General features: G+C 49.6%; 4 protein-coding genes across 4 annotated transcripts in view; 2 read left to right on the forward strand and 2 right to left on the reverse strand.

Annotated features, from left to right (window-relative positions):
- Positions 1 to 22734, forward strand: part of LOC123768923 (uncharacterized) — a 280886-nt gene that overhangs the window by 94943 nt on the left and 163209 nt on the right. The gene's annotated exons all lie outside the window — the stretch shown is intronic.
- On the forward strand, positions 1040 to 3067 carry LOC123769050 (foot protein 1 variant 1-like). The gene has a single exon (XM_045760005.2). It carries the CDS (start codon positions 1040 to 1042, stop codon positions 3065 to 3067), a length of 2028 nt encoding a protein of 675 aa, XP_045615961.2.
- LOC138354669 (transforming acidic coiled-coil-containing protein 3-like) lies at positions 3713 to 4132 on the reverse strand. The gene has a single exon (XM_069309026.1). The coding sequence runs from the start codon at positions 4130 to 4132 to the stop codon at positions 3713 to 3715; it is 420 nt and encodes a 139-aa protein (XP_069165127.1).
- On the reverse strand, positions 21148 to 21909 carry LOC138354671 (uncharacterized). Its single transcript, XM_069309027.1, has one exon. The coding sequence runs from the start codon at positions 21907 to 21909 to the stop codon at positions 21148 to 21150; it is 762 nt and encodes a 253-aa protein (XP_069165128.1).

Here is a 22734-nt window from a genome sequence, read left to right on the forward strand (position 1 = left end):
TGGCTCCCTCACCCTGGCCCCCACACCCTGGCCACACACCCTGGCTCCCTCACCCTGGCCCCACACCCTGGCCACACACCCTGGCTGGCCCCCACACCCTGGCTCCACACCCAAGCAGAACACACCCACACGTGCACACTAACAAAACCCGGCTATAACAACCAATTCTAACCACACAAACAATACAAAACAAACTGTTTACCCCCCCCCCAGAACCCCCCCTCCCCCCTAACAACGAGGAGCGAGGGTAAACGAGCCTAACGAGCTCGTTAACACCAACGCACAGCAAACTGCTCAATACGTAAGGTGCCTCCTTTAATTACTATGTTTACAACTTCAGTTTTCTAAAAAAAATTTGGTGCGGAAAAGCTTTGTCTGAACGTTTAAAACTTTATATGTAACCAGAGAGTGAAGACTAAGGCGAAAAAATGCGCTCTATGAACTCGGCGCATGAGAGTGCTACCCGTCGAGGGAGCCGGTCGGCCGAGCGGACAGCACGCTGGACTTGTGATCCTGTGGTCCTGGGTTCGATCCCAGGTGCCGGTGAGAAACAATGGGGCAGAGTTTCTTTCACCCTATGCCCCTGTTACCTACCAGTAAAATAGGTACCTGGGTGTTAGTCAGCTGTCACGGGCTGCTTCCTGGAGGGTGGAGGCCTGGTCGAGGACCGGGCCGCGGGGACACTAAAGCCCCGAAATCATCTCAAGATAACCTCAAGATAACCGCTGACACAAGTACCTGGCATAAAGCCTTCGTTATTGCGTAAGGCAAGGTGCAGTCCGTCTTCTTAAGGTCCTTAAACGTCAAGAAACTGTCGAGCTAAAGTGCCCTTATCCTAACCTGCCAGAGGACCCAAAACAGAAAACGGGACAGTACGTCAATTTCGCCAGCCGCTTCCGTTTTCTAGTACGACAATTTTTGGCCTTAGGTAACGCATACGATCAGAAAGCGACGTTCTTTGTAGGAGGACAGGTTGACTTGTCAGAAGAAAGTATATAAGAAAATCTTTAGGTCACGTTATAGCAAAATAGTTTTCAAAATGGCCACCAACAGGCCAGGCCCCGCGTGGCGCCACCAACAGGCCAGGCTCCACGTGGCGCCACCAACAAGCCAGGCTCCACGTGGCGCCACCAACAAGCCAGGCTCCGCGTGGCGCCACCAACAAGCCAGGCTCCGCGTGGCGCCACCAACAAGCCAGGCTCCGCGTGGCGCCACCAACAAGCCAGGCTCCACGTGGCGCCACCAACAAGCCAGGCTCCGCGTGGCGCCACCAACAAGCCAGGCTCCGCGTGGCGCCACCAACAGGCCAGGCTCCACGTGGCGCCACCAACAGGCCAGGCCCCGCGTGGCGCCACCAACAGGCCAGGCCCCGCGTGGCGCCACCAACAGGCCAGGCCCCGCGTGGCGCCACCAACAAACCAGGCTCCGCGTGGCGCCACCAACAGGCCAGGCCCCGCGTGGCGCCACCAACAGGCCAGGCTCCGCGTGGCGCCACCAACAGGCCAGGCCCCGCGTGGCGCCACCAACAGGCCAGGCTCCGCGAGGCGCCACCAACAAACCAGGCTCCGCGTGGCGCCACCAACAGGCCAGGCCCCACGTGGCGCCACCAACAAGCCAGGCCCCGCGTGGCGCCACCAACAAGCCAGGCCCCGCGTGGCGCCACCAACAAGCCAGGCCCCGCGTGGCGCCACCAACAGGCCAGGCCCCGCGTGGCGCCACCAACAAGCCAGGCCCCGCGTGGCGCCACCAACAAGCCAGGCCCCGCGTGGCGCCACCAACAGGCCAGGCCCCGCGTGGCGCCACCAACAAGCCAGGCCCCGCGTGGCGCCACCAACAGGCCAGGCTCCACGTGGCGCCACCAACAAGCCAGGCCCCGCGTGGCGCCACCAACAAGCCAGGCCCCGCGTGGCGCCACCAACAGGCCAGGCCCTGCGTGGCGCCACCAACAAGCCAGGCCCCGCGTGGCGCCACCAACAGGCCAGGCCCCGCATGGCGCCACCAACAAGCCAGGCCCCGCGTGGCGCCACCAACAGGCCAGGCTCCGCGTGGCGCCACCAACAAGCCAGGCTCCACGTGGCGCCACCAACAAGCCAGGCCCCGCGTGGCGCCACCAACAGGCCAGGCCCCGCATGGCGCCACCAACAAGCCAGGCTCCGCGTGGCGCCACCAACAGGCCAGGCTCCACGTGGCGCCACCAACAAGCCAGGCTCCACGTGGCGCCACCAACAAGCCAGGCCCCGCGTGGCGCCACCAACAGGCCAGGCTCCGCGTGGCGCCACCAACAGGCCAGGCTCCACGTGGCGCCACCAACAGGCCAGGCTCCGCGTGGCGCCACCAACAAGCCAGGCTCCACGTGGCGCCACCAACAGGCCAGGCTCCGCGTGGCGCCACCAACAGGCCAGGCTCCATGTGGCGCCACCAACAGGCCAGGCTCCGCGTGGCGCCACCAACAGGCCAGGCTCCACGTGGCGCCACCAACAAGCCAGGCCCCGCGTGGCGCCACCAACAGGCCAGGCTCCGCGTGGCGCCACCAACAGGCCAGGCTCCACGTGGCGCCACCAACAGGCCAGGCTCCACGTGGCGCCACCAACACGCCAGGCTCCGCGTGGCGCCACCAACAGGCCAGGCTCCACGTGGCGCCACCAACAAGCCAGGCCCCGCGTGGCGCCACCAACAGGCCAGGCTCCGCGTGGCGCCACCAACAGGCCAGGCTCCACGTGGCGCCACCAACAGGCCAGGCTCCACGTGGCGCCACCAACACGCCAGGCTCCGCGTGGCGCCACCAACAGGCCAGGCTCCACGTGGCGCCACCAACAAGCCAGGCTCCGCGTGGCGCCACCAACAAACCAGTCCCTGCGCGGCGCCACCAACAAGCCAGGCTCCGCGCGGCGCCACCAACAAACCAGTCCCCGCGCGGCGCCACCAACAAACCAGTCCCCGCGCGGCGCCACACCGCACGTGGCGCCATGTACGCAGGCTTCCACAGAAACCTCCCATAAACAACAACACACTGAGCGTGCCAAGCCCACAGAATATATTATCCTTTCTGGTGCGTGGTCGGTGTTGACTGACTCAACGCTCGCCCGTTGACGACAGGGCAAGTGTGTTTATGTGACTTCGTGTATCACGGTTTCACCTACCACTTTCATATACTGATTTTGGCAGAGATAATATTAGTGACGCCTCCTACTTGATGCCCACCTGGTGATCGTTGCAACCTGGGATACGGGTTCGAGTCCATATCTAGGCTTCAGTATTTTGGTTTCAAGGTATACCAGGTTGAAGTGTCATTATGGGTGTGAAATTTTGACATTTTTCATGTGTTTGCATTTGAAAATGTCCTCTATGTTAGCGGGACATTCACATATACTTGTAATGAACTTGTTGCAAGTACAAGGGACATACTTGTAACCAAAGCCAAGTATTAATACCACTTCAGGTTAGTCTGAACAGGTTACCTAGTGACGCAGCCCACTAAACTACCCCACCCCCCACTACCCTTCCCATACATCAACAGTTTAAAAGATCGTTCGAATTTCTGACAAATAATTTTATTGTCATAATTATCATAAATTACAACACAGGTCCATGGGTCATCAAACTCTTAAGTGTTCAATAACGAAACCGCTATATCTTTCCTCAGTCATTGCGACCTGGTTTGTGTTACGCAGTTGACGTCTATATTGAACGTCTACCATAGGGTCGACGCCCTTCATGGTCTACCATAGGGTCGACGCCCCTCATGGTCTACCATATGGTCGACACCCTCATGGTCTACCATAGGGTCGACGCCCTCATGGTCTACCATAGGGTCGACGCCCTCATGGTCTACCATAGGGTCGACGCCCTCATGGTCTACCATAGGGTCGACGCCCTCATGGTCTACCATAGGGTCGACGCCCTCATGGTCTACCATATGGTCGACACCCTCATGGTCTACCATAGGGTCGACGCCCTCATGGTCTACCATAGGGTCGACGCCCTCATGGTCTACCATAGGGTCGACGCCCTCATGGTCTACCATAGGGTCGACACCCTCATGGTCTACCATAGGGTCGACGCCCTCATGGTCTACCATAGGGTCGACGCCCTCATGGTCTACCATAGGGTCGACGCCCTCATGGTCTACCATAGGGTCGACACCCTCATGGTCTACCATAGGGTCGACGCCCTCATGGTCTAGGGGAGGCGAGAAAACTGTTTACCTCATCACAAAGTAAACTAAGACGGTTTATGTCCCGCTGGGAGATGACAGGTGCACACACACTGGGCCACAAGACAGCCGCTGGGAGATGACAGGTGCACACACACTGGGCCACAAGACAGACGGACACCTGCTTGATGGGGTTCTGGGAGTTGTTCTACTCCCCAAGCCCGGCCCGAGGCCAGGCTTGACTTGTGAGAGTTTGGTCCACCAGGCTGTTGGTTGATACCTGGTTGATGGGGTTCTGGGAGTTGTTCTACTCCCCAAGCCCGGCCCGAGGCCAGGCTTGACTTGTGAGAGTTTGGTCCACCAGGCTGTTGGTTGATACCTGGTTGATGGGGTTCTGGGAGTTGTTCTACTCCCCAAGCCCGGCCCGAGGCCAGGCTTGACTTGTGAGAGTTTGGTCCACCAGGCTGTTGGTTGATACCTGGTTGATGGGGTTCTGGGAGTTGTTCTACTCCCCAAGCCCGGCCCGAGGCCAGGCTTGACTTGTGAGAGTTTGCTCCACCAGGCTGTTGGTTGATACCTGGTTGATGGGGTTCTGGGAGTTGTTCTACTCCCCAAGCCCAGCCCGAGGCCAGGCTTGACTTGTGAGAGTTTGGTCCACCAGGCTGTTGGTTGATACCTGGTTGATGAGGTTCTGGGAGTTGTTCTACTCCCCAAGCCCGGCCCGAGGCCAGGCTTGACTTGTGAGAGTTTGGTCCACCAGGCTGTTGGTTGATACCTGGTTGATGGGGTTCAGGGAGTTGTTCTACTCCCCAAGCCCGGCCCGAGGCCAGGCTTGACTTGTGAGAGTTTGGTCCACCAGGCTGTTGGTTGATACCTGGTTGATGGGGTTCTGGGAGTTGTTCTACTCCCCAAGCCCGGCCCGAGGCCAGGCTTGACTTGTGAGAGTTTGGTCCACCAGGCTGTTGGTTGGAGCGGCCCGCAGGCCCACATACCCACTACAGCCCGGTTGGTCCGGCACTCCTTTAAGAAAACTATTTAGTTTCCTGTTGAAGATGTCCACGGTTGTTCCGGCAATATTTCTTATAGTCGCTGGGAGGACGTTGAACAACCGCGGACCTCTGATGTTTATACAGTGTTCTCTGATTGTGCCTATGGCACCTCTGCTCTTCACTGGTTCTATTCTGCATTTTCTTCCATATCGTTCACTCCAGTACGTTGTTATTTTACTGTGTAGATTTGGTACTTGGCACTCCAGTATCTTCCACGTGTATATTATTTGGTATCTCTCTCGTCTCCTTTCTAGAGAGTACATTTGGAGAACTTTGAGACGATCCCAATAATTTAGGTGCTTTATCTCGTCTATGTGTGCCGTATATGTTCTCTGTATTCCCTCTATTTCAGTAATCTCTCCTGCTCTGAAGGGGGAAGTGAGTACTGAGCAGTACTCGAGACGGGACAACACAAGTGACTTGAAGAGTACAACCATTGTGATGGGATCCCTGGATTTGAAAGTTCTCATAATCCATCCTCTCATTTTCCTGGCCCTAAGCTATGTTTTCTTGGTTATGCTCCCTAAACGTTAGGTCGTCAGACATTATTATTCCCAGATCCTTGACATGTTTCTTTACCGTCTGTGAATAGACCTGATCGCGTCTTGTACCCTGTGATTCATTTTGTTAATTTAAAGATATCTAAGTACGTGGAATTTATCACTGTTAAATATCATATTATTTGGCTGTGCCCAGTCGAAGACGTTATTAATTTCAAATTGCATAATTGTACATAGGTAATTGTTTAGCTGATTTTGTATTGTCTTTAAGTGATGACATGAAGCTATGGCTTGTGTTTTGTTATCTATATCTGATATGAGAAGGAGAAAGAGCAGTGTTGCAAAGACTGAGCCCTGGAGTACAGCGCTTGTACTGTCTGCTGCTTGGAGCTTGATTTGATTTGACTGACTATTACTCTTTGCATTTTGTTTGACCAGAAGTTGAATAACCAATAACTGGGAGCCGGTCGGCCGAGCGGACAGCACGCTGGACTTGTGATCCTGTGGTCCTGGGTTCGATCCCAGGCGCCGGCGAGAAACAATGGGCAGAGTTTCTTTCACCCTATGCCCCTGTTACCTAGCAGTAAAATAGGTACCTGGGTGTTAGTCAGCTGTCACGGGCTGCTTCCTGGGGGTGGAGGCCTGGTCGAGGACCGGGCCGCGGGGACGCTAAGCCCCGAAATCATCTCAAGATAACCTCAAGAAGATGATCAAAACGTCTTTACACGTCCGTGTAAAGACGTATATATCACATCTGCATCTTGTTCACCTTCTAATGCTTCCGTGATTGTATTCACCTACTTGTATTCCGTGATTGTATTCACCTACTTGTATTCCGTGATTGTATTCACCTACTTGTATTCCGTGATTGTATTCACCTACTTGTATTCCGTGATTGTATTCACCTACTTGTATTCCGTGATTGTATTCACCTACTTGTATTCCGTGATTGTATTCACCTACTTGTATTCCGTGATTGTATTCACCTACTTGTATTCCGTGATTGTATTCACCTACTTGTATTCCGTGATTGTATTCACCTACTTGTATTCCGTGATTGTATTCACCTACTTGTATTCCGTGATTGTATTCACCTACTTGTATTCCGTGATTGTATTCACCTACTTGTATTCCGTGATTGTATTCACCTACTTGTATTCCGTGATTGTATTCACCTACTTGTATTCCGTGATTGTATTCACCTACTTGTATTCCGTGATTGTATTCACCTACTTGTATTCCGTGATTGTATTCACCTACTTGTATTCCGTGATTGTATTCACCTACTTGTATTCCGTGATTGTATTCACCTACTTGTATTCCGTGATTGTATTCACCTACTTGTATTCCGTGATTGTATTCACCTACTTGTATTCCGTGATTGTATTCACCTACTTGTATTCCGTGATTGTATTCACCTACTTGTATTCCGTGATTGTATTCACCTACTTGTATTCCGTGATTGTATTCACCTACTTGTATTCCGTGATTGTATTCACCTACTTGTATTCCGTGATTGTATTCACCTACTTGTATTCCGTGATTGTATTCACCTACTTGTATTCCGTGATTGTATTCACCTACTTGTATTCCGTGATTGTATTCACCTACTTGTATTCCGTGATTGTATTCACCTACTTGTATTCCGTGATTATATTCACCTACTTGTATTCCGTGATTGTATTCACCTACTTGTATTCCGTGATTGTATTCACCTACTTGTATTCCGTGATTGTATTCACCTACTTGTATTCCGTGATTGTATTCACCTACTTGTATTCCGTGATTGTATTCACCTACTTGTATTCCGTGATTGTATTCACCTACTTGTATTCCGTGATTGTATTCACCTACTTGTATTCCGTGATTGTATTCACCTACTTGTATTCCGTGATTGTATTCACCTACTTGTATTCCGTGATTGTATTCACCTACTTGTATTCCGTGATTGTATTCACCTACTTGTATTCCGTGATTGTATTCACCTACTTGTATTCCGTGATTGTATTCACCTACTTGTATTCCGTGATTGTATTCACCTACTTGTATTCCGTGATTGTATTCACCTACTTGTATTCCGTGATTGTATTCACCTACTTGTATTCCGTGATTGTATTCACCTACTTGTATTCCGTGATTGTATTCACCTACTTGTATTCCGTGATTGTATTCACCTACTTGTATTCCGTGATTGTATTCACCTACTTGTATTCCGTGATTGTATTCACCTACTTGTATTCCGTGATTGTATTCACCTACTTGTATTCCGTGATTGTATTCACCTACTTGTATTCCGTGATTGTATTCACCTACTTGTATTCCGTGATTGTATTCACCTACTTGTATTCCGTGATTGTATTCACCTACTTGTATTCCGTGATTGTATTCACCTACTTGTATTCCGTGATTGTATTCACCTACTTGTATTCCGTGATTGTATTCACCTACTTGTATTCCGTGATTGTATTCACCTACTTTGTATTCCGTGATTGTATTCACCTACTTGTATTCCGTGATTGTATTCACCTACTTGTATTCCGTGATTGTATTCACCTACTTGTATTCCGTGATTGTATTCACCTACTTGTATTCCGTGATTGTATTCACCTACTTGTATTCCGTGATTGTATTCACCTACTTGTATTCCGTGATTGTATTCACCTACTTGTATTCCGTGATTGTATTCACCTACTTGTATTCCGTGATTGTATTCACCTACTTGTATTCCGTGATTGTATTCACCTACTTGTATTCCGTGATTGTATTCACCTACTTGTATTCCGTGATTGTATTCACCTACTTGTATTCCGTGATTGTATTCACCTACTTGTATTCCGTGATTGTATTCACCTACTTGTATTCCGTGATTGTATTCACCTACTTGTATTCCGTGATTGTATTCACCTACTTGTATTCCGTGATTGTATTCACCTACTTGTATTCCGTGATTGTATTCACCTACTTGTATTCCGTGATGTATTCACTACTGTATTCCGGATTGTATCACCTACTTTATTCCGTGATTGTATTCACCTACTTGTATTCCGTGATTGTTTCACCTACTTGTATTCCGTGATTGTATTCACCTACTTGTATTCCGTGATTGTATTCACCTACTTGTTTTCCGTGATTGTATTCACCTACTTGTATTCCTGATTTATTCACTACTTGTATTCGTTATTGTATCACCTACTTGTATTCCGTGATTGTATTCACTACTTGTATTCCGTGATTGTATCACCTACTGTATCCGTGATTGTATTCAACTACTTGTATTCCGTGATTGTATTCACCTACTTGTATTCCGTGATTGTATTCACCTACTTTATTCCGTGATTGTATCACCTACTTGTATTCGTGATTGTATTCACCTACTTGTATTCCGTGATTGTATTCACCTACTCGTATTCCGTGATATGTATTCACCACGTCGTATTGCCGTGATTGTATTCACCTACTTGTATCCGTGATTGTATTCCCTACTTGTTTCCCGTGATTGTATTCACCTACTTGTTATTCGTGATTTGTATTCACCTACTTGTATTCCGTGATTGTATCCACCTACTTGTATTCCGTGATTGTATTCACCTCTTGTCTTCCGTGATTGGATTCACCTACTTGTATACGTGATTGTATTCACCTACTTTGTATTCCGTTGATGTATTCACCTACTTGTATTCCGTGATTGTATTCACCTACTTGTATTCACCTAGTTGTGGTTGCGGGGGTTGAGCTTTCGGCCCGCCTCTCAACTGTTTACTAACTACTTTTTTTTTCCACCACACACACACACCCCAGGAAGCAGCCCGTGACAGCTGACTAACTCCTAGGTACCTATTTACTGCTAGGTAACAGGGGTAACATTCAGGGTGAAAGAAACTTTACCCATTTGTTTCTGCCTGGTGCGGGTTTCCAATTATTAAACAGTTAATGAGCTCCGAAGCACCAGGAGGCTGTTTATAACAATAACAGATGAAAGGGAAGTTTTCATGCTTGTAAACTGTTTAATAAATGTAACCAAAGCCGTCAAAGATTGAGGAAAGATGTACACGTTCGTAAGTGCTTGCGTAACTGCTTCGTGAATCTGGACCCAGTGGCAGGGGGGCCTCCGTCCCCTGTGGCATGGTCTTAACCCGCTCCTAACTTTACGACCGTCCACTATCTCTTCCTCATACTCTTCTACTTTTCCCAACTTTCTATCCAGAAATTTGAGGACGCTTTCTCTTTGGAACACTCCACTCCCCCCCTCTCTCTCTCTGTCTCTCTCTCTCTCTCTGTCTCTCTCTCTCTCTCTCTCTCTCTCTCTCTCTCTCTCTCTCTCTCTGTCTCTCTCTCTGTCTCTCTCTCTCTGTCTCTCTCTCTCTCTCTCTCTCTCTCTCTCTCTCTCTCTCTCTCTCTCTCTCTCTCTCTCTCTCTCTCTCTGTCTCTCTCTCTCTCTCTCTCTCTCTCTCTGTCTCTCTCTCTCTCTCTCTCTCTCTCTCTCTCTCTCTCTCTCTCTGTCTCTCTCTCTCTCTCTCTCTCTCTCTCTCTCTCTCTCTCTCTCTCTCTCTCTCTCTCTCTCTCTCTCTCTCTCTCTCTCTCTCTCTCTCTCTCTCTCTCTCTCTCTGTCTCTCTCTCTCTCTCTCTGTCTCTCTCTCTGTCTCTCTCTCTGTCTCTCTCTCTGTCTCTCTCTCTCTCTCTCTCTCTCACACATATAATGTTATCTCCTTCGCGCATGTTTTTTCTCTCTAGTATTTTTCACTTTCCTTTTATGCTTTTTTAGTTTTCTTCTCTTGCGCTGTTTCTCTGTCTCCTGATAACCTTTGTTACCTTGAAGTGCTTCCGGGGCTTAGCATCCCCGCGGCCCGGTCGTCGACCAGGCCTCCTGGTTGCTGGACTGATCAACCAGGCTCTTGGACGCGGCTGCTCGCAGCCTGATGTGTGAGTCACAGCCTGCACCATCCTAGTGTATCCATCCAGTGTATTCTGCACATCCTGCCATGTCTTCTGGTCTCATATGATGTTATTTCTGTGTGCAGGTTTGGGACCAGCCCCTCTAATATTTTCCACGTGTAAATTATAATGTATCTCTCCCGCCTGCGCTCAAGAGAATACAGATTTAGGCTCTTTAGTCGGTCCCAATAGTTTAGATGTTTTACTGAGTGGATTCTAGCAGTAAAGGATCTCTGCACACTCTCCAGGTCAGCAATTTCTCCAGCTTTGAAAGGTGCTGTCATTGTGCAGCAGTACTCCACTCTAGAGAGCACAAGCGTCTTGAAGAGTATCATCATCGGTATAGCATCTCTAGTGTGAAAAGTTCTTGTTATCCAACCTGTCATTTTTCTTGCAGTTGTGACGGCTACTTTATTGTGTTCTTTAAAGGTAAGGTCTTCCGACATGAGTACACCTCAGATTCTTTACATTGCCTTTTCGTTCTATGTTATGACTTGCCTGAGTTTTGTACGTGGTTTCCGTTTTTATATTTTCAATTTTTCTGTAGCGCATGAGCTGGAACTTATCTTCGATAAACACCATAATATTTTCTGTAGCCCATAGAAAGACCTGATCTACATCTGACTGGAGGTTTGCCGTGTCCTCTATGTTGCCTACTCTCATGAAGATCCTAGTGTCATCTGCAAAGAATGATACAGTGCTATAGGTTGTGTTTTGGTCTATGTCCGATATGAGGATGAGAAAAAGTACTGGAGCAAGCACAGTACCCTGGGGGATCAATTACCGGGTAAAGTGACAGATGTGGGATCACTGTAGTGTTTCAAGCGTAGGTTAGACATATATATATATGGATCAGTTTGGGTGGATCCATAGAAGCTGCCTCGTATGGACTAAATTAGGCCTTTTGCAGTTTCCTTAATTATTTTGTACTTGCTGTTAGAGTCCCCCCCCCCCGGGGGGGAGGGGTAATGACTGACAACACATATCAAAGACATTAAAAATACTCAAAATTCTGAAGACTTAATCAATGGGTTCTAAATTCAGTCCGTCCTGCTAAGGGTTCCCCAACGTTAAGAAACCGTCGTACTAAAGTAGCCTTATCCTAACCCCACCCAGATCGACATATAGAAAACGTTTTGAGTTAATATTAACTCGACTTTAACGGATTGGTCCATTGCGTCAGAAATACGACGAATTGCCCTTAAGGGCGCATTGCCTTAATTACTTAACTAGAACAGCTCATCTAATGTCGTTTCTGCCAAACGACCAATTAGCCTCTGCATCAGGAGGTCGTAATGACTCCCGTAACGACCCTTCTCATGACGACACACTTGGTCATTATTCTCCGTGAGTAATGACCCGGTTAATGACCGCGGGAGTTACAACCCGTCTGATGGCAAGGTCAACACAATTACCCTCTATTACAGCCACTGATACACCTGGGTGGTCGTTACAACACTGGCGGGTCATTACAACCCCAGGTGGTCGTTATAACACTGGCGGGTCATTACAACCCCAGGTGGTCGTTACAACACTGGCGGGTCATTACAACCCCAGGTGGTCGTTACAACACTGGCGGGTCATTACAACCCTGGGTTGTCGTTACAACACTGGCGGGTCATTACAACACCAGGTGGTTGTTACAACACTGGCGGGTCATTACAACCCCAGGTGGTCGTTACAACACTGGCGGGTCATTACAACCCCAGGTGGTCGTTACAACACTGGCGGGTCATTACAACCTTGGGTGGTCGTTACAACACTGGCGGGTCATTACAACCCCAGGTGGTCGTTACAACACTGGCGGGTCATTACAACCCCAGGTGGTCGTTACAACACTGGCGGGTCATTACAACCCCAGGTGGTCGTTACAACACTGGCGGGTCATTACAACCCCAGGTGGTCGTTACAACACTGGCGGGTCATTACAACCCTGGGTTGTCGTTACAACACTGGCGGGTCATTACAACCCTTTCAGGTCATTACAACCCTAGGCAGTCATTACAACCCTGGCAGGTCATTACAACCCTAGGTAGTCATTACAACTCTGACAGGTCATTACAACCCTAGGCAGTCGTTACAACCCTTTCAGGTCATTACAACCCTGGGTAACCACCCCCCCCCCAATATGGGATTACTAAGCCCTAACACTGCTCTCTATACTCCAAGTCTCTATATAGATCAACAGTTCAAATACCTAAGAATATTGATCCTAGTGAAGACTTGCAAATTACTGCAATTAAGAAAGGTCAACAACACTTATGGTTATTAAGTCCAGCTGTAGTAATTGTTCCAGAATTAATAATTAAATTCTGTAATTAAAACAGAATAATATCTGCAACGTGAAACGGAACGTTAATGAATCAATTTTACTGTCGGAAATGCTGTGAGTATTTAGGCGTATTATGTACATAATATGCCTGGTAGAATATGTGGAATATGCCTACATAATGTGCCTAGTACATAGCCATATTATGCACTAGCTTCATCTAGAAATCCAACCTTCTATTTGTCACAATTTTACCTGAAAAACCATTTGTTTACTGGTTATTATTTATAGTAAACAAAATGAGAGGAGATCATCCAGACGAGATCTTGTGTGGTTAAGGTCTCGCTTCATGCAGGTCCGCGTTCAATCCCCGACCGTCCACAAGTGGTTGGGCACCATTCCTTTCCCACCGTCCCATCCCAAAGCCTTATCCTGACCCCTTCCCAGTGCTATATAGTTGGAATGGCTTGGCGCTTTCCCCCCTGAAAGTACATAAACCCCTCCCTGTACATAAACAGTACACTTAGTTACATAATTACACCATAACAAGGTATATGTAATTGTCATATCAGTAACCTTTCCTATCTTGAGGTTATCTTGAGATGATTTCGGGGCTTTTTAGTGTCCCCGCGGCCCGGTCCTCGACCAGGCCTCCACCCCCAGGAAGCAGTCCGTGACAGCTGACTAACTCCCAAGGTACCTATTTACTGCTAGGTAACAGGGGCATTCAGGGTGAAAGAAACTCTGCCCATTTGTTTCTGCCTCGTGCGGTAATCGAACCCGCGCCACAGAATTACGAGTCCTACTTCAATTACTTTTTGTTACCCCGCCTTCCCAGGAAGCAGCCCGTAGCAGCTGTCTAACTCCCAGGTACCTATTTACAGCTAGGTGAACAGGCTCATCAGAAAGAAACTCCGCCCAAATGTTTCCGCCTCCATCGGGGATCGAACCCGGAACCTCAGGACTACGAATCCCGAGCGCTGACCACTCAGCTATCAGGCCCCCAGTGGAGAAAGACAAGGAAATACAAGACAAACTCCTGAAGAAGTATTCAACCCGTCACTCAATATCATCTGCAAGATGAAACTAAATATATTATACAATTAGCCTAATGAGCCGGTCGGCCGAGCGGACAGCACGCTGGACTTGTGATCCTGTGGTCCTGGGTTCGATCCCAGGCGCCGGCGAGACACAATGGGCAGTTTCTTTCACCCTATGCCCCGGTTACCTAGCAGTAAAATAGGTACCTGGGTGTTAGTCAGCTGTCACGGGCTGCTTTCTGGGGGTGGAGGCCTGGTCGAGGACCGGGCCGCGGGGACACTAAAAGCCCCGAAATCATCTCAAGATAACCTCAAGATAACCTCAAGGTACCTCGGTGTTAGTCAGCTGTCACGGGCTGCTTTCTGGGGGTGGAGGCCTGGTCGAGGACCGGGCCGCGGGGACACTAAAAAGCCCCGAAATCATCTCAAGATAACCTCAAGATAAGATGATCAGAGGCAGTGAACGGACCACAAACTGCCCTCCAGCTCCTGCCAGCAAGGAACACCACCCTGCCAATCATTACCTGGCAGCATTGATAGGCTGCAATCTAATAGGGGGAGCGTAATTGGTCCTCAAGGCATCATTAAGATCACCAGATGCGTGTCTTAATGAGCTGAGAGGTGGTTCAGTCTCCACTACCACGGCCCATATGGCGTCTAATGACCCTCTTCAAGAACATTTGCTCGGACACCTCAATCACCGAGGCTAACTATCCAATACCTGCCAGGGTGCTGGGGTGTGTGGACCACTAACACCTGCCAGGGTACTGGGGTGTGTGAGCCCTTAACACCTGCCAGGGTGCTGGGGTGTGTGAGCCCTTAACACCTGCCAGGGTACTGGGGTGGGTGGACCACTAACACCTGCCAGGGTGCTGGGGTGTGTGGACCACTAACACCTGCCAGGGTGCTGGGGTGTGTGAGCCCTTAACACCTGCCAGGGTACTGGGGTGTGTGAACCACTAACACCTGCCAGGGTGCTGGGGTGTGTGGACCACTAACACCTGCCAGGGTGCTGGGGTGTGTGGATCACTAACACCTGCCAGGGTGCTGGGGTGTGTGAACCACTAACACCTGCCAGGGTGCTGGGGTATGTGAACCACTAACACCTGCCAGGGTGCTGGGGTATGACAACCACTAACACCTGCCAGGGTGCTGGGGTATGTGAACCACTAACACCTGCCAGGGTGCTGGGGTATGTGAACCACTAACACCTGCCAGGGTGCTGGGGTATGACAACCACTAACACCTGCCAGGGTGCTGGGGTATGACAACCACTAACACCTGCCAGGGTGCTGGGGTATGACAACCACTAACACCTGCCAGGGTGCTGGGGTGTGTGAACCACTAACACCTGCCAGGGTGCTGGGGTATGACAACCACTAACACCTGCCAGGGTGCTGGGGTATGACAACCACTAACACCTGCCAGGGTGCTGGGGTATGACAACCACTAACACCTGCCAGGGTGCTGGGGTATGACAACCACTAACACCTGCCAGGGTGCTGGGGTATGACAACCACTAACACCTGCCAGGGTGCTGGGGTGTGTGAACCACTAACACCTGCCAGGGTGCTGGGGTATGACAACCACTAACACCTGCCAGGGTGCTGGGGTATGTGGACCACTAACACCTGCCAGGGTGCTGGGGTGTGTGAACCACTAACACCTGCCAGGGTGCTGGGGTATGACAACCACTAACACCTGCCAGGGTGCTGGGGTATGTGAACCACTAACACCTGCCAGGGTGCTGGGGTATGACAACCACTAACACCTGCCAGGGTGCTGGGGTATGTGAACCACTAACACCTGCCAGGGTGCTGGGGTATGACAACCACTAACACCTGCCAGGGTGCTGGGGTATGACAACCACTAACACCTGCCAGGGTGCAGGTATCTAGGGCTGCACAATAAGTCCCTCCATATTAAACACCTGCCTCTTAACAACTCACAAAATTACAATACCTTCAAAAAGCTCAATAATTAATATCAAACTAATTCTCGTTCTCATTATCCAACAGTTGAAGCAATTAATAACTCGAGTAATTAGCACAAATATGTTGCCCAGTGCTTGTGTGACGAAGGCATATATAGATGTGACTTACACACCTGTCGTGTCACATATGTGTCACATGTGTGGGCAAGCCTGGCACCGCTGACCAGTGCCACACAGTCGAGAAGGCCTCGATAACACAGTCACACCAGTCTGTGGGGGTTAACACAGCCACACCAGTCTGTGGGGGTTAACACAGCCACACCAGTCTGTGGGGGTTAACACAGCCACACCAGTCTGTGGGGGTTAACACAGCCACACCAGACTGTGGGGGTTAACACAGCCACACCAGACTGTGAGGAAGGTTAACACAGCCACACCAGACTGTGAGGAAGGTTAACACAGCCACACCAGACTGTGAGGAAGGTTAACACAGCCACACCAGTCTGTGGGGGTTAACACAGCCACACCAGACTGTGGGGGTTAACACAGCCACACCAGTCTGTGGGGGTTAACACAGCCACACCAGTCTGTGGGGGTTAACACAGCCACACCAGACTGTGGGGGTTAACACAGCCACACCAGTCTGTGGGGGTTAACACAGCCACACCAGACTGTGAGGAAGGTTAACACAGCCACACCAGACTGTGAGGAAGGTTAACACAGCCACATCAGACTGTGAGGAAGGTTAACACAGCCACACCAGTCTGTGGGGGTTAACACAGTCACACCAGACTGTGAGGAAGGTTAACACAGCCACACCAGACTGTGGGGGTTAACACAGCCACACCAGACTGTGAGGAAGGTTAACACAGCCACACCAGACTGTGGGGGTTAACACAGCCACACCAGACTGTGAGGAAGGTTAACACAGCCACACCAGACTGTGAGGAAGGTTAACACAGCCACACCAGTCTGTGAGGAAGGTTAACACAGCCACACCAGTCTGTGAGGAAGGTTAACACAGCCACACCAGACTGTGAGGAAGGTTAACACAGCCACACCAGTCTGTGGGGGTTAACACAGCCACACCAGACTGTGAGGAAGGTTAACACAGCCACACCAGTCTGTGAGGAAGGTTAACACAGCCACACCAGACTGTGGAGGTTAACACAGCCACACCAGACTGTGAGGAAGGTTAACACAGCCACACCAGACTGTGGAGGTTAACACAGCCACACCAGACTGTGAGGAAGGTTAACACAGCCACACCAGTCTGTGAGGAAGGTTAACACACCCACACCAGACTGTAGAGGTTAACACAGCCACACCAGACTGTGAGGAAGGTTAACACAGCCACACCAGACTGTGGGGGTTAACACAGCCACACCAGACTGTGAGGAAGGTTAACACAGCCACACCAGACTGTGAGGAAGGTTAACACAGCCACACCAGACTGTGAGGAAGGTTAACACAGCCACACCAGACTGTGAGGAAGGTTAACACAGCCACACCAGACTGTGAGGAAGGTTAACACAGCCACACCAGACTGTGAGGAAGGTTAACACAGCCACACCAGACTGTGGGGGTTAACACAGCCACACCAGTCTGTGGGGGTTAACACAGTCACACCAGTCTGTGAGGAAGGTTAACACAGCCACACCAGACTGTGGAGGTTAACACAGCCACACCAGTCTGTGGGGGTTAACACAGTCACACCAGACTGTGAGGAAGGTTAACACAGCCACACCAGACTGTGAGGAAGGTTAACACAGCCACACCAGACTGTGAGGAAGGTTAACACAGCCACACCAGTCTGTGAGGAAGGTTAACACAGCCACACCAGTCTGTGAGGAAGGTTAACACAGCCACACCAGTCTGTGAGGAAGGTTAACACAGCCACACCAGACTGTGAGGAAGGTTAACACAGCCACACCAGACTGTGAGGAAGGTTAACACAGCCACACCAGTCTGTGAGGAAGGTTAACACAGCCACACCAGACTGTGGAGGTTAACACAGCCACACCAGACTGTGAGGAAGGTTAACACAGCCACACCAGACTGTGGGGGTTAACACAGCCACACCAGACTGTGGGGGTTAACACAGCCACACCAGTCTGTGGGGGTTAACACAGCCACACCAGACTGTGGGGGTTAACACAGCCACACCAGACTGTGGGGGTTAACACAGCCACACCAGACTGTGAGGAAGGTTAACACAGCCACACCAGACTGTGAGGAAGGTTAACACAGCCACACCAGACTGTGAGGAAGGTTAACACAGCCACACCAGTCTGTGAGGAAGGTTAACACAGCCACACCAGACTGTGGAGGTTAACACAGCCACACCAGTCTGTGGGGGTTAACACAGTCACACCAGACTGTGAGGAAGGTTAACACAGCCACACCAGACTGTGAGGAAGGTTAACACAGCCACACCAGACTGTGAGGAAGGTTAACACAGCCACACCAGACTGTGAGGAAGGTTAACACAGCCACACCAGTCTGTGAGGAAGGTTAACACAGCCACACCAGACTGTGAGGAAGGTTAACACAGCCACACCAGACTGTGAGGAAGGTTAACACAGCCACACCAGACTGTGAGGAAGGTTAACACAGCCACACCAGACTGTGAGGAAGGTTAACACAGCCACACCAGACTGTGAGGAAGGTTAACACAGCCACACCAGACTGTGAGGAAGGTTAACACAGCCACACCAGACTGTGAGGAAGGTTAACACAGCCACACCAGACTGTGGGGGTTAACACAGCCACACCAGACTGTGGGGGTTAACACAGCCACACCAGACTGTGGGGGTTAACACAGCCACACCAGACTGTGAGGAAGGTTAACACAGCCACACCAGTCTGTGGGGGTTAACACAGCCACACCAGACTGTGAGGAAGGTTAACACAGCCACACCAGACTGTGGGGGTTAACACAGCCACACCAGACTGTGAGGAAGGTTAACACAGCCACACCAGACTGTGAGGAGGTTAACACAGCCACACCAGACTGTGAGGAAGGTTAACACAGCCACACCAGACTGTGGGGGTTAACACAGCCACACCAGACTGTGAGGAAGGTTAACACAGCCACACCAGACTGTGAGGAAGGTTAACACAGCCACACCAGACTGTGAGGAAGGTTAACACAGCCACACCAGTCTGTGAGGAAGGTTAACACAGCCACACCAGTCTGTGAGGAAGGTTAACACAGCCACACCAGACTGTGAGGAAGGTTAACACAGCCACACCAGTCTGTGAGGAAGGTTAACACAGCCACACCAGACTGTGGGGGTTAACACAGCCACACCAGTCTGTGAGGAAGGTTAACACAGCCACACCAGACTGTGAGGAAGGTTAACACAGCCACACCAGTCTGTGAGGAAGGTTAACACAGCCACACCAGTCTGTGAGGAAGGTTAACACAGCCACACCAGTCTGTGAGGAAGGTTAACACAGCCACACCAGTCTGTGAGGAAGGTTAACACAGCCACACCAGACTGTGAGGAAGGTTAACACAGCCACACCAGTCTGTGAGGAAGGTTAACACAGCCACACCAGACTGTGGGGGTTAACACAGCCACACCAGTCTGTGAGGAAGGTTAACACAGCCACACCAGACTGTGAGGAAGGTTAACACAGCCACACCAGTCTGTGAGGAAGGTTAACACAGCCACACCAGACTGTGAGGAAGGTTAACACAGCCACACCAGACTGTGGGGGTTAACACAGCCACACCAGACTGTGAGGAAGGTTAACACAGCCACACCAGACTGTGGGGGTTAACACAGCCACACCAGACTGTGAGGAAGGTTAACACAGCCACACCAGACTGTGGGGGTTAACACAGCCACACCAGACTGTGAGGAAGGTTAACACAGCCACACCAGACTGTGAGGAAGGTTAACACAGCCACACCAGACTGTGAGGAAGGTTAACACAGCCACACCAGTCTGTGAGGAAGGTTAACACAGCCACACCAGTCTGTGAGGAAGGTTAACACAGCCACACCAGACTGTGAGGAAGGTTAACACAGCCACACCAGTCTGTGAGGAAGGTTAACACAGCCACACCAGACTGTGGGGGTTAACACAGCCACACCAGTCTGTGAGGAAGGTTAACACAGCCACACCAGACTGTGAGGAAGGTTAACACAGCCACACCAGTCTGTGAGGAAGGTTAACACAGCCACACCAGTCTGTGAGGAAGGTTAACACAGCCACACCAGTCTGTGAGGAAGGTTAACACAGCCACACCAGTCTGTGAGGAAGGTTAACACAGCCACACCAGACTGTGAGGAAGGTTAACACAGCCACACCAGACTGTGAGGAAGGTTAACACAGCCACACCAGTCTGTGAGGAAGGTTAACACAGCCACACCAGTCTGTGAGGAAGGTTAACACAGCCACACCAGTCTGTGAGGAAGGTTAACACAGCCACACCAGTCTGTGAGGAAGGTTAACACAGCCACACCAGACTGTGAGGAAGGTTAACACAGCCACACCAGACTGTGAGGAAGGTTAACACAGCCACACCAGACTGTGAGGAAGGTTAACACAGCCACACCAGTCTGTGAGGAAGGTTAACACAGCCACACCAGACTGTGAGGAAGGTTAACACAGCCACACCAGACTGTGAGGAAGGTTAACACAGCCACACCAGTCTGTGAGGAAGGTTAACACAGCCACACCAGACTGTGAGGAAGGTTAACACAGCCACACCAGTCTGTGAGGAAGGTTAACACAGCCACACCAGACTGTGGAGTACTTACGTACTTACAAAGCACGTAAGCACGCACTTACAAAGTTCGTAAGCAAGCACTTACGAACGTGTACATCTTTCCTCAACCTTTGACGGCTTTGGTTACATTTATTAAACAGTTTACAAGCAGGAAAACTTGTCAATCAACTGTTGTTATTGTTATAAACAGCCTCCTGGTGCTTCGGAGCTCATTAACTGTTTAATAATTGTAAACAAAGACGCCAAAGATTGAGAAAAGATGAGCAGGTTCGTAAGTGTTCGCGTAACTGCTTCGTAAATCTGGCTCCTGGAGAGGACGGTATTACTTACATTCTAGTTGATACCTGGTTGAGTCTACTGAGTCTACTGAGTCTACCAAGTCTACCGAGTCTACTGAGATTAGTCTCACAAGTGTCTGCTAATCCACTTTCAGTGTAGTACAGAAAGAGTTTAAGTGGAGGAGTATTATCTGATACTTGGGCAAAATTATCTGATACTTGGACAAAATTATCTGATACTTGGGCAAAATTATCTGATACTTGGACAAATTATCTGATACTTGGACAAAATTATCTGATACTTGGACAAAATTATCCGATACTTGGACAAAATTATCCGATACTTGGACAAAATTATCCGATACTTGGACAAAATTATCTGATACTTGGACAAATTATCTGATACTTGGACAAAATTATCTGATACTTGGACAAAATTATCCGATACTTGGACAAAATTATCCGATACTTGGACAAAATTATCCGATACTTGGACAAAATTATCCGATACTTGGACAAAATTATCCGATACTTGGACAAAATTATCCGATACTTGGACAAAATTATCCGATACTTGGACAAAATTATCCGATACTTGGACAAAATTATCCGATACTTGGACAAAATTATCCGATACTTGGACAAAATTATCCGATACTTGGACAAAATTATCCGATACTTGGACAAAATTATCCGATACTTGGACAAAATTATCCGATACTTGGACAAATTTATCCGATACTTGGACAAAATTATCCGATACTTGGACAAAATTATCCGATACTTGGACAAAATTATCCGATACTTGGACAAAATTATCCGATACTTGGACAAAATTATCCGATACTTGGACAAAATTATCCGATACTTGGACAAAATTATCCGATACTTGGACAAAATTATCCGATACTTGGACAAAATTATCCAATACTTGGACAAAATTATCTGATACTTGGACAAAGAGTGACCTTGTGTATGCTCGCAAACACCATTCAGATAATTTTATTCTCATATCTCTTACATCGTGTTTTGTAAAGTGCTTCAACGCCTTCTTGACGAGCCCATTACAACTTGTGTTATATTTACCTATTCTGATGTTCCATGCTTTCTCGAATCTGTCCTTGGAGTTGTGGATGGAGGTGGCTTCCACAACTTGTTCTGGGATGGGAAGGGAGGGTAGGGAGAGGGGGGCTGGGAGAGAGGAGGTGGGTAAGGTGGGGGTGGGTAAGGTAGGGGTGGGTAGGGAGGGAGGGAATGGTAGGAAAGTGGTGTTAGGTAGAGGAATGGGTAAGGGCGTAGAAGGTTGATTGGGATGGCTGGGTGATAGGGAGAGAGGCTGGAGTATACCTGGAGTATACCTGTAGTGTGTTCTGGGAGTTTCCCTGCCCACGCCCACCCTGTGGCCAGGCATGTAGTGACTTGATCAACAAGGCTGTAGCTTGACGCGGGACTGTGCCCTGAGGTACAGAGCTTTTCACATCGCTTGGACTTGACTGTGTTTGATTGACTGTTGCTCTTTGCACTCCGTTTAACAGTAAATTTAATATCCATCGCCCTTTCCCATATAATTTCAAAGCTGGAGAAATTGCTGACCTGGAGAGCGTGCAGAGATCCTTTACTGCTAGAATCCACTCAGTAAAACATCTAAACTATTGGGACCGACTAAAGAGCCTAAATCTGTATTCCCTTGAGCGCAGGCGGGAGAGATACATAATAATTTACACGTGGAAAATATTAGAGGGGCTGGTCCCAAACCTTCACACAGAAATAACATCACATGAGACCAGAAGGCATGGCAGGATGTGCAGAATACCCCCGTTGAAGAGCAGAGGTGCAA

The sequence above is a fragment of the Procambarus clarkii genome, chromosome 64 (assembly GCF_040958095.1).
Source record: "Procambarus clarkii isolate CNS0578487 chromosome 64, FALCON_Pclarkii_2.0, whole genome shotgun sequence".
Lineage (NCBI taxonomy): Eukaryota > Metazoa > Arthropoda > Malacostraca > Decapoda > Cambaridae > Procambarus > Procambarus clarkii.

What these genes read in the sequence shown, in the direction of transcription:
- LOC123769050 (XM_045760005.2), top strand. Translation starts at nt 1,040, where the DNA reads ATGGCCACCAACAGGCCAGGCCCCGCGTGGCGCCACCAACAGGCCAGG.
- LOC138354669 (XM_069309026.1), bottom strand. Translation starts at nt 4,132, where the DNA reads ATGGTAGACCATGAGGGCGTCGACCCTATGGTAGACCATGAGGGCGTC.
- LOC138354671 (XM_069309027.1), bottom strand. Translation starts at nt 21,909, where the DNA reads ATGAGAATAAAATTATCTGAATGGTGTTTGCGAGCATACACAAGGTCA.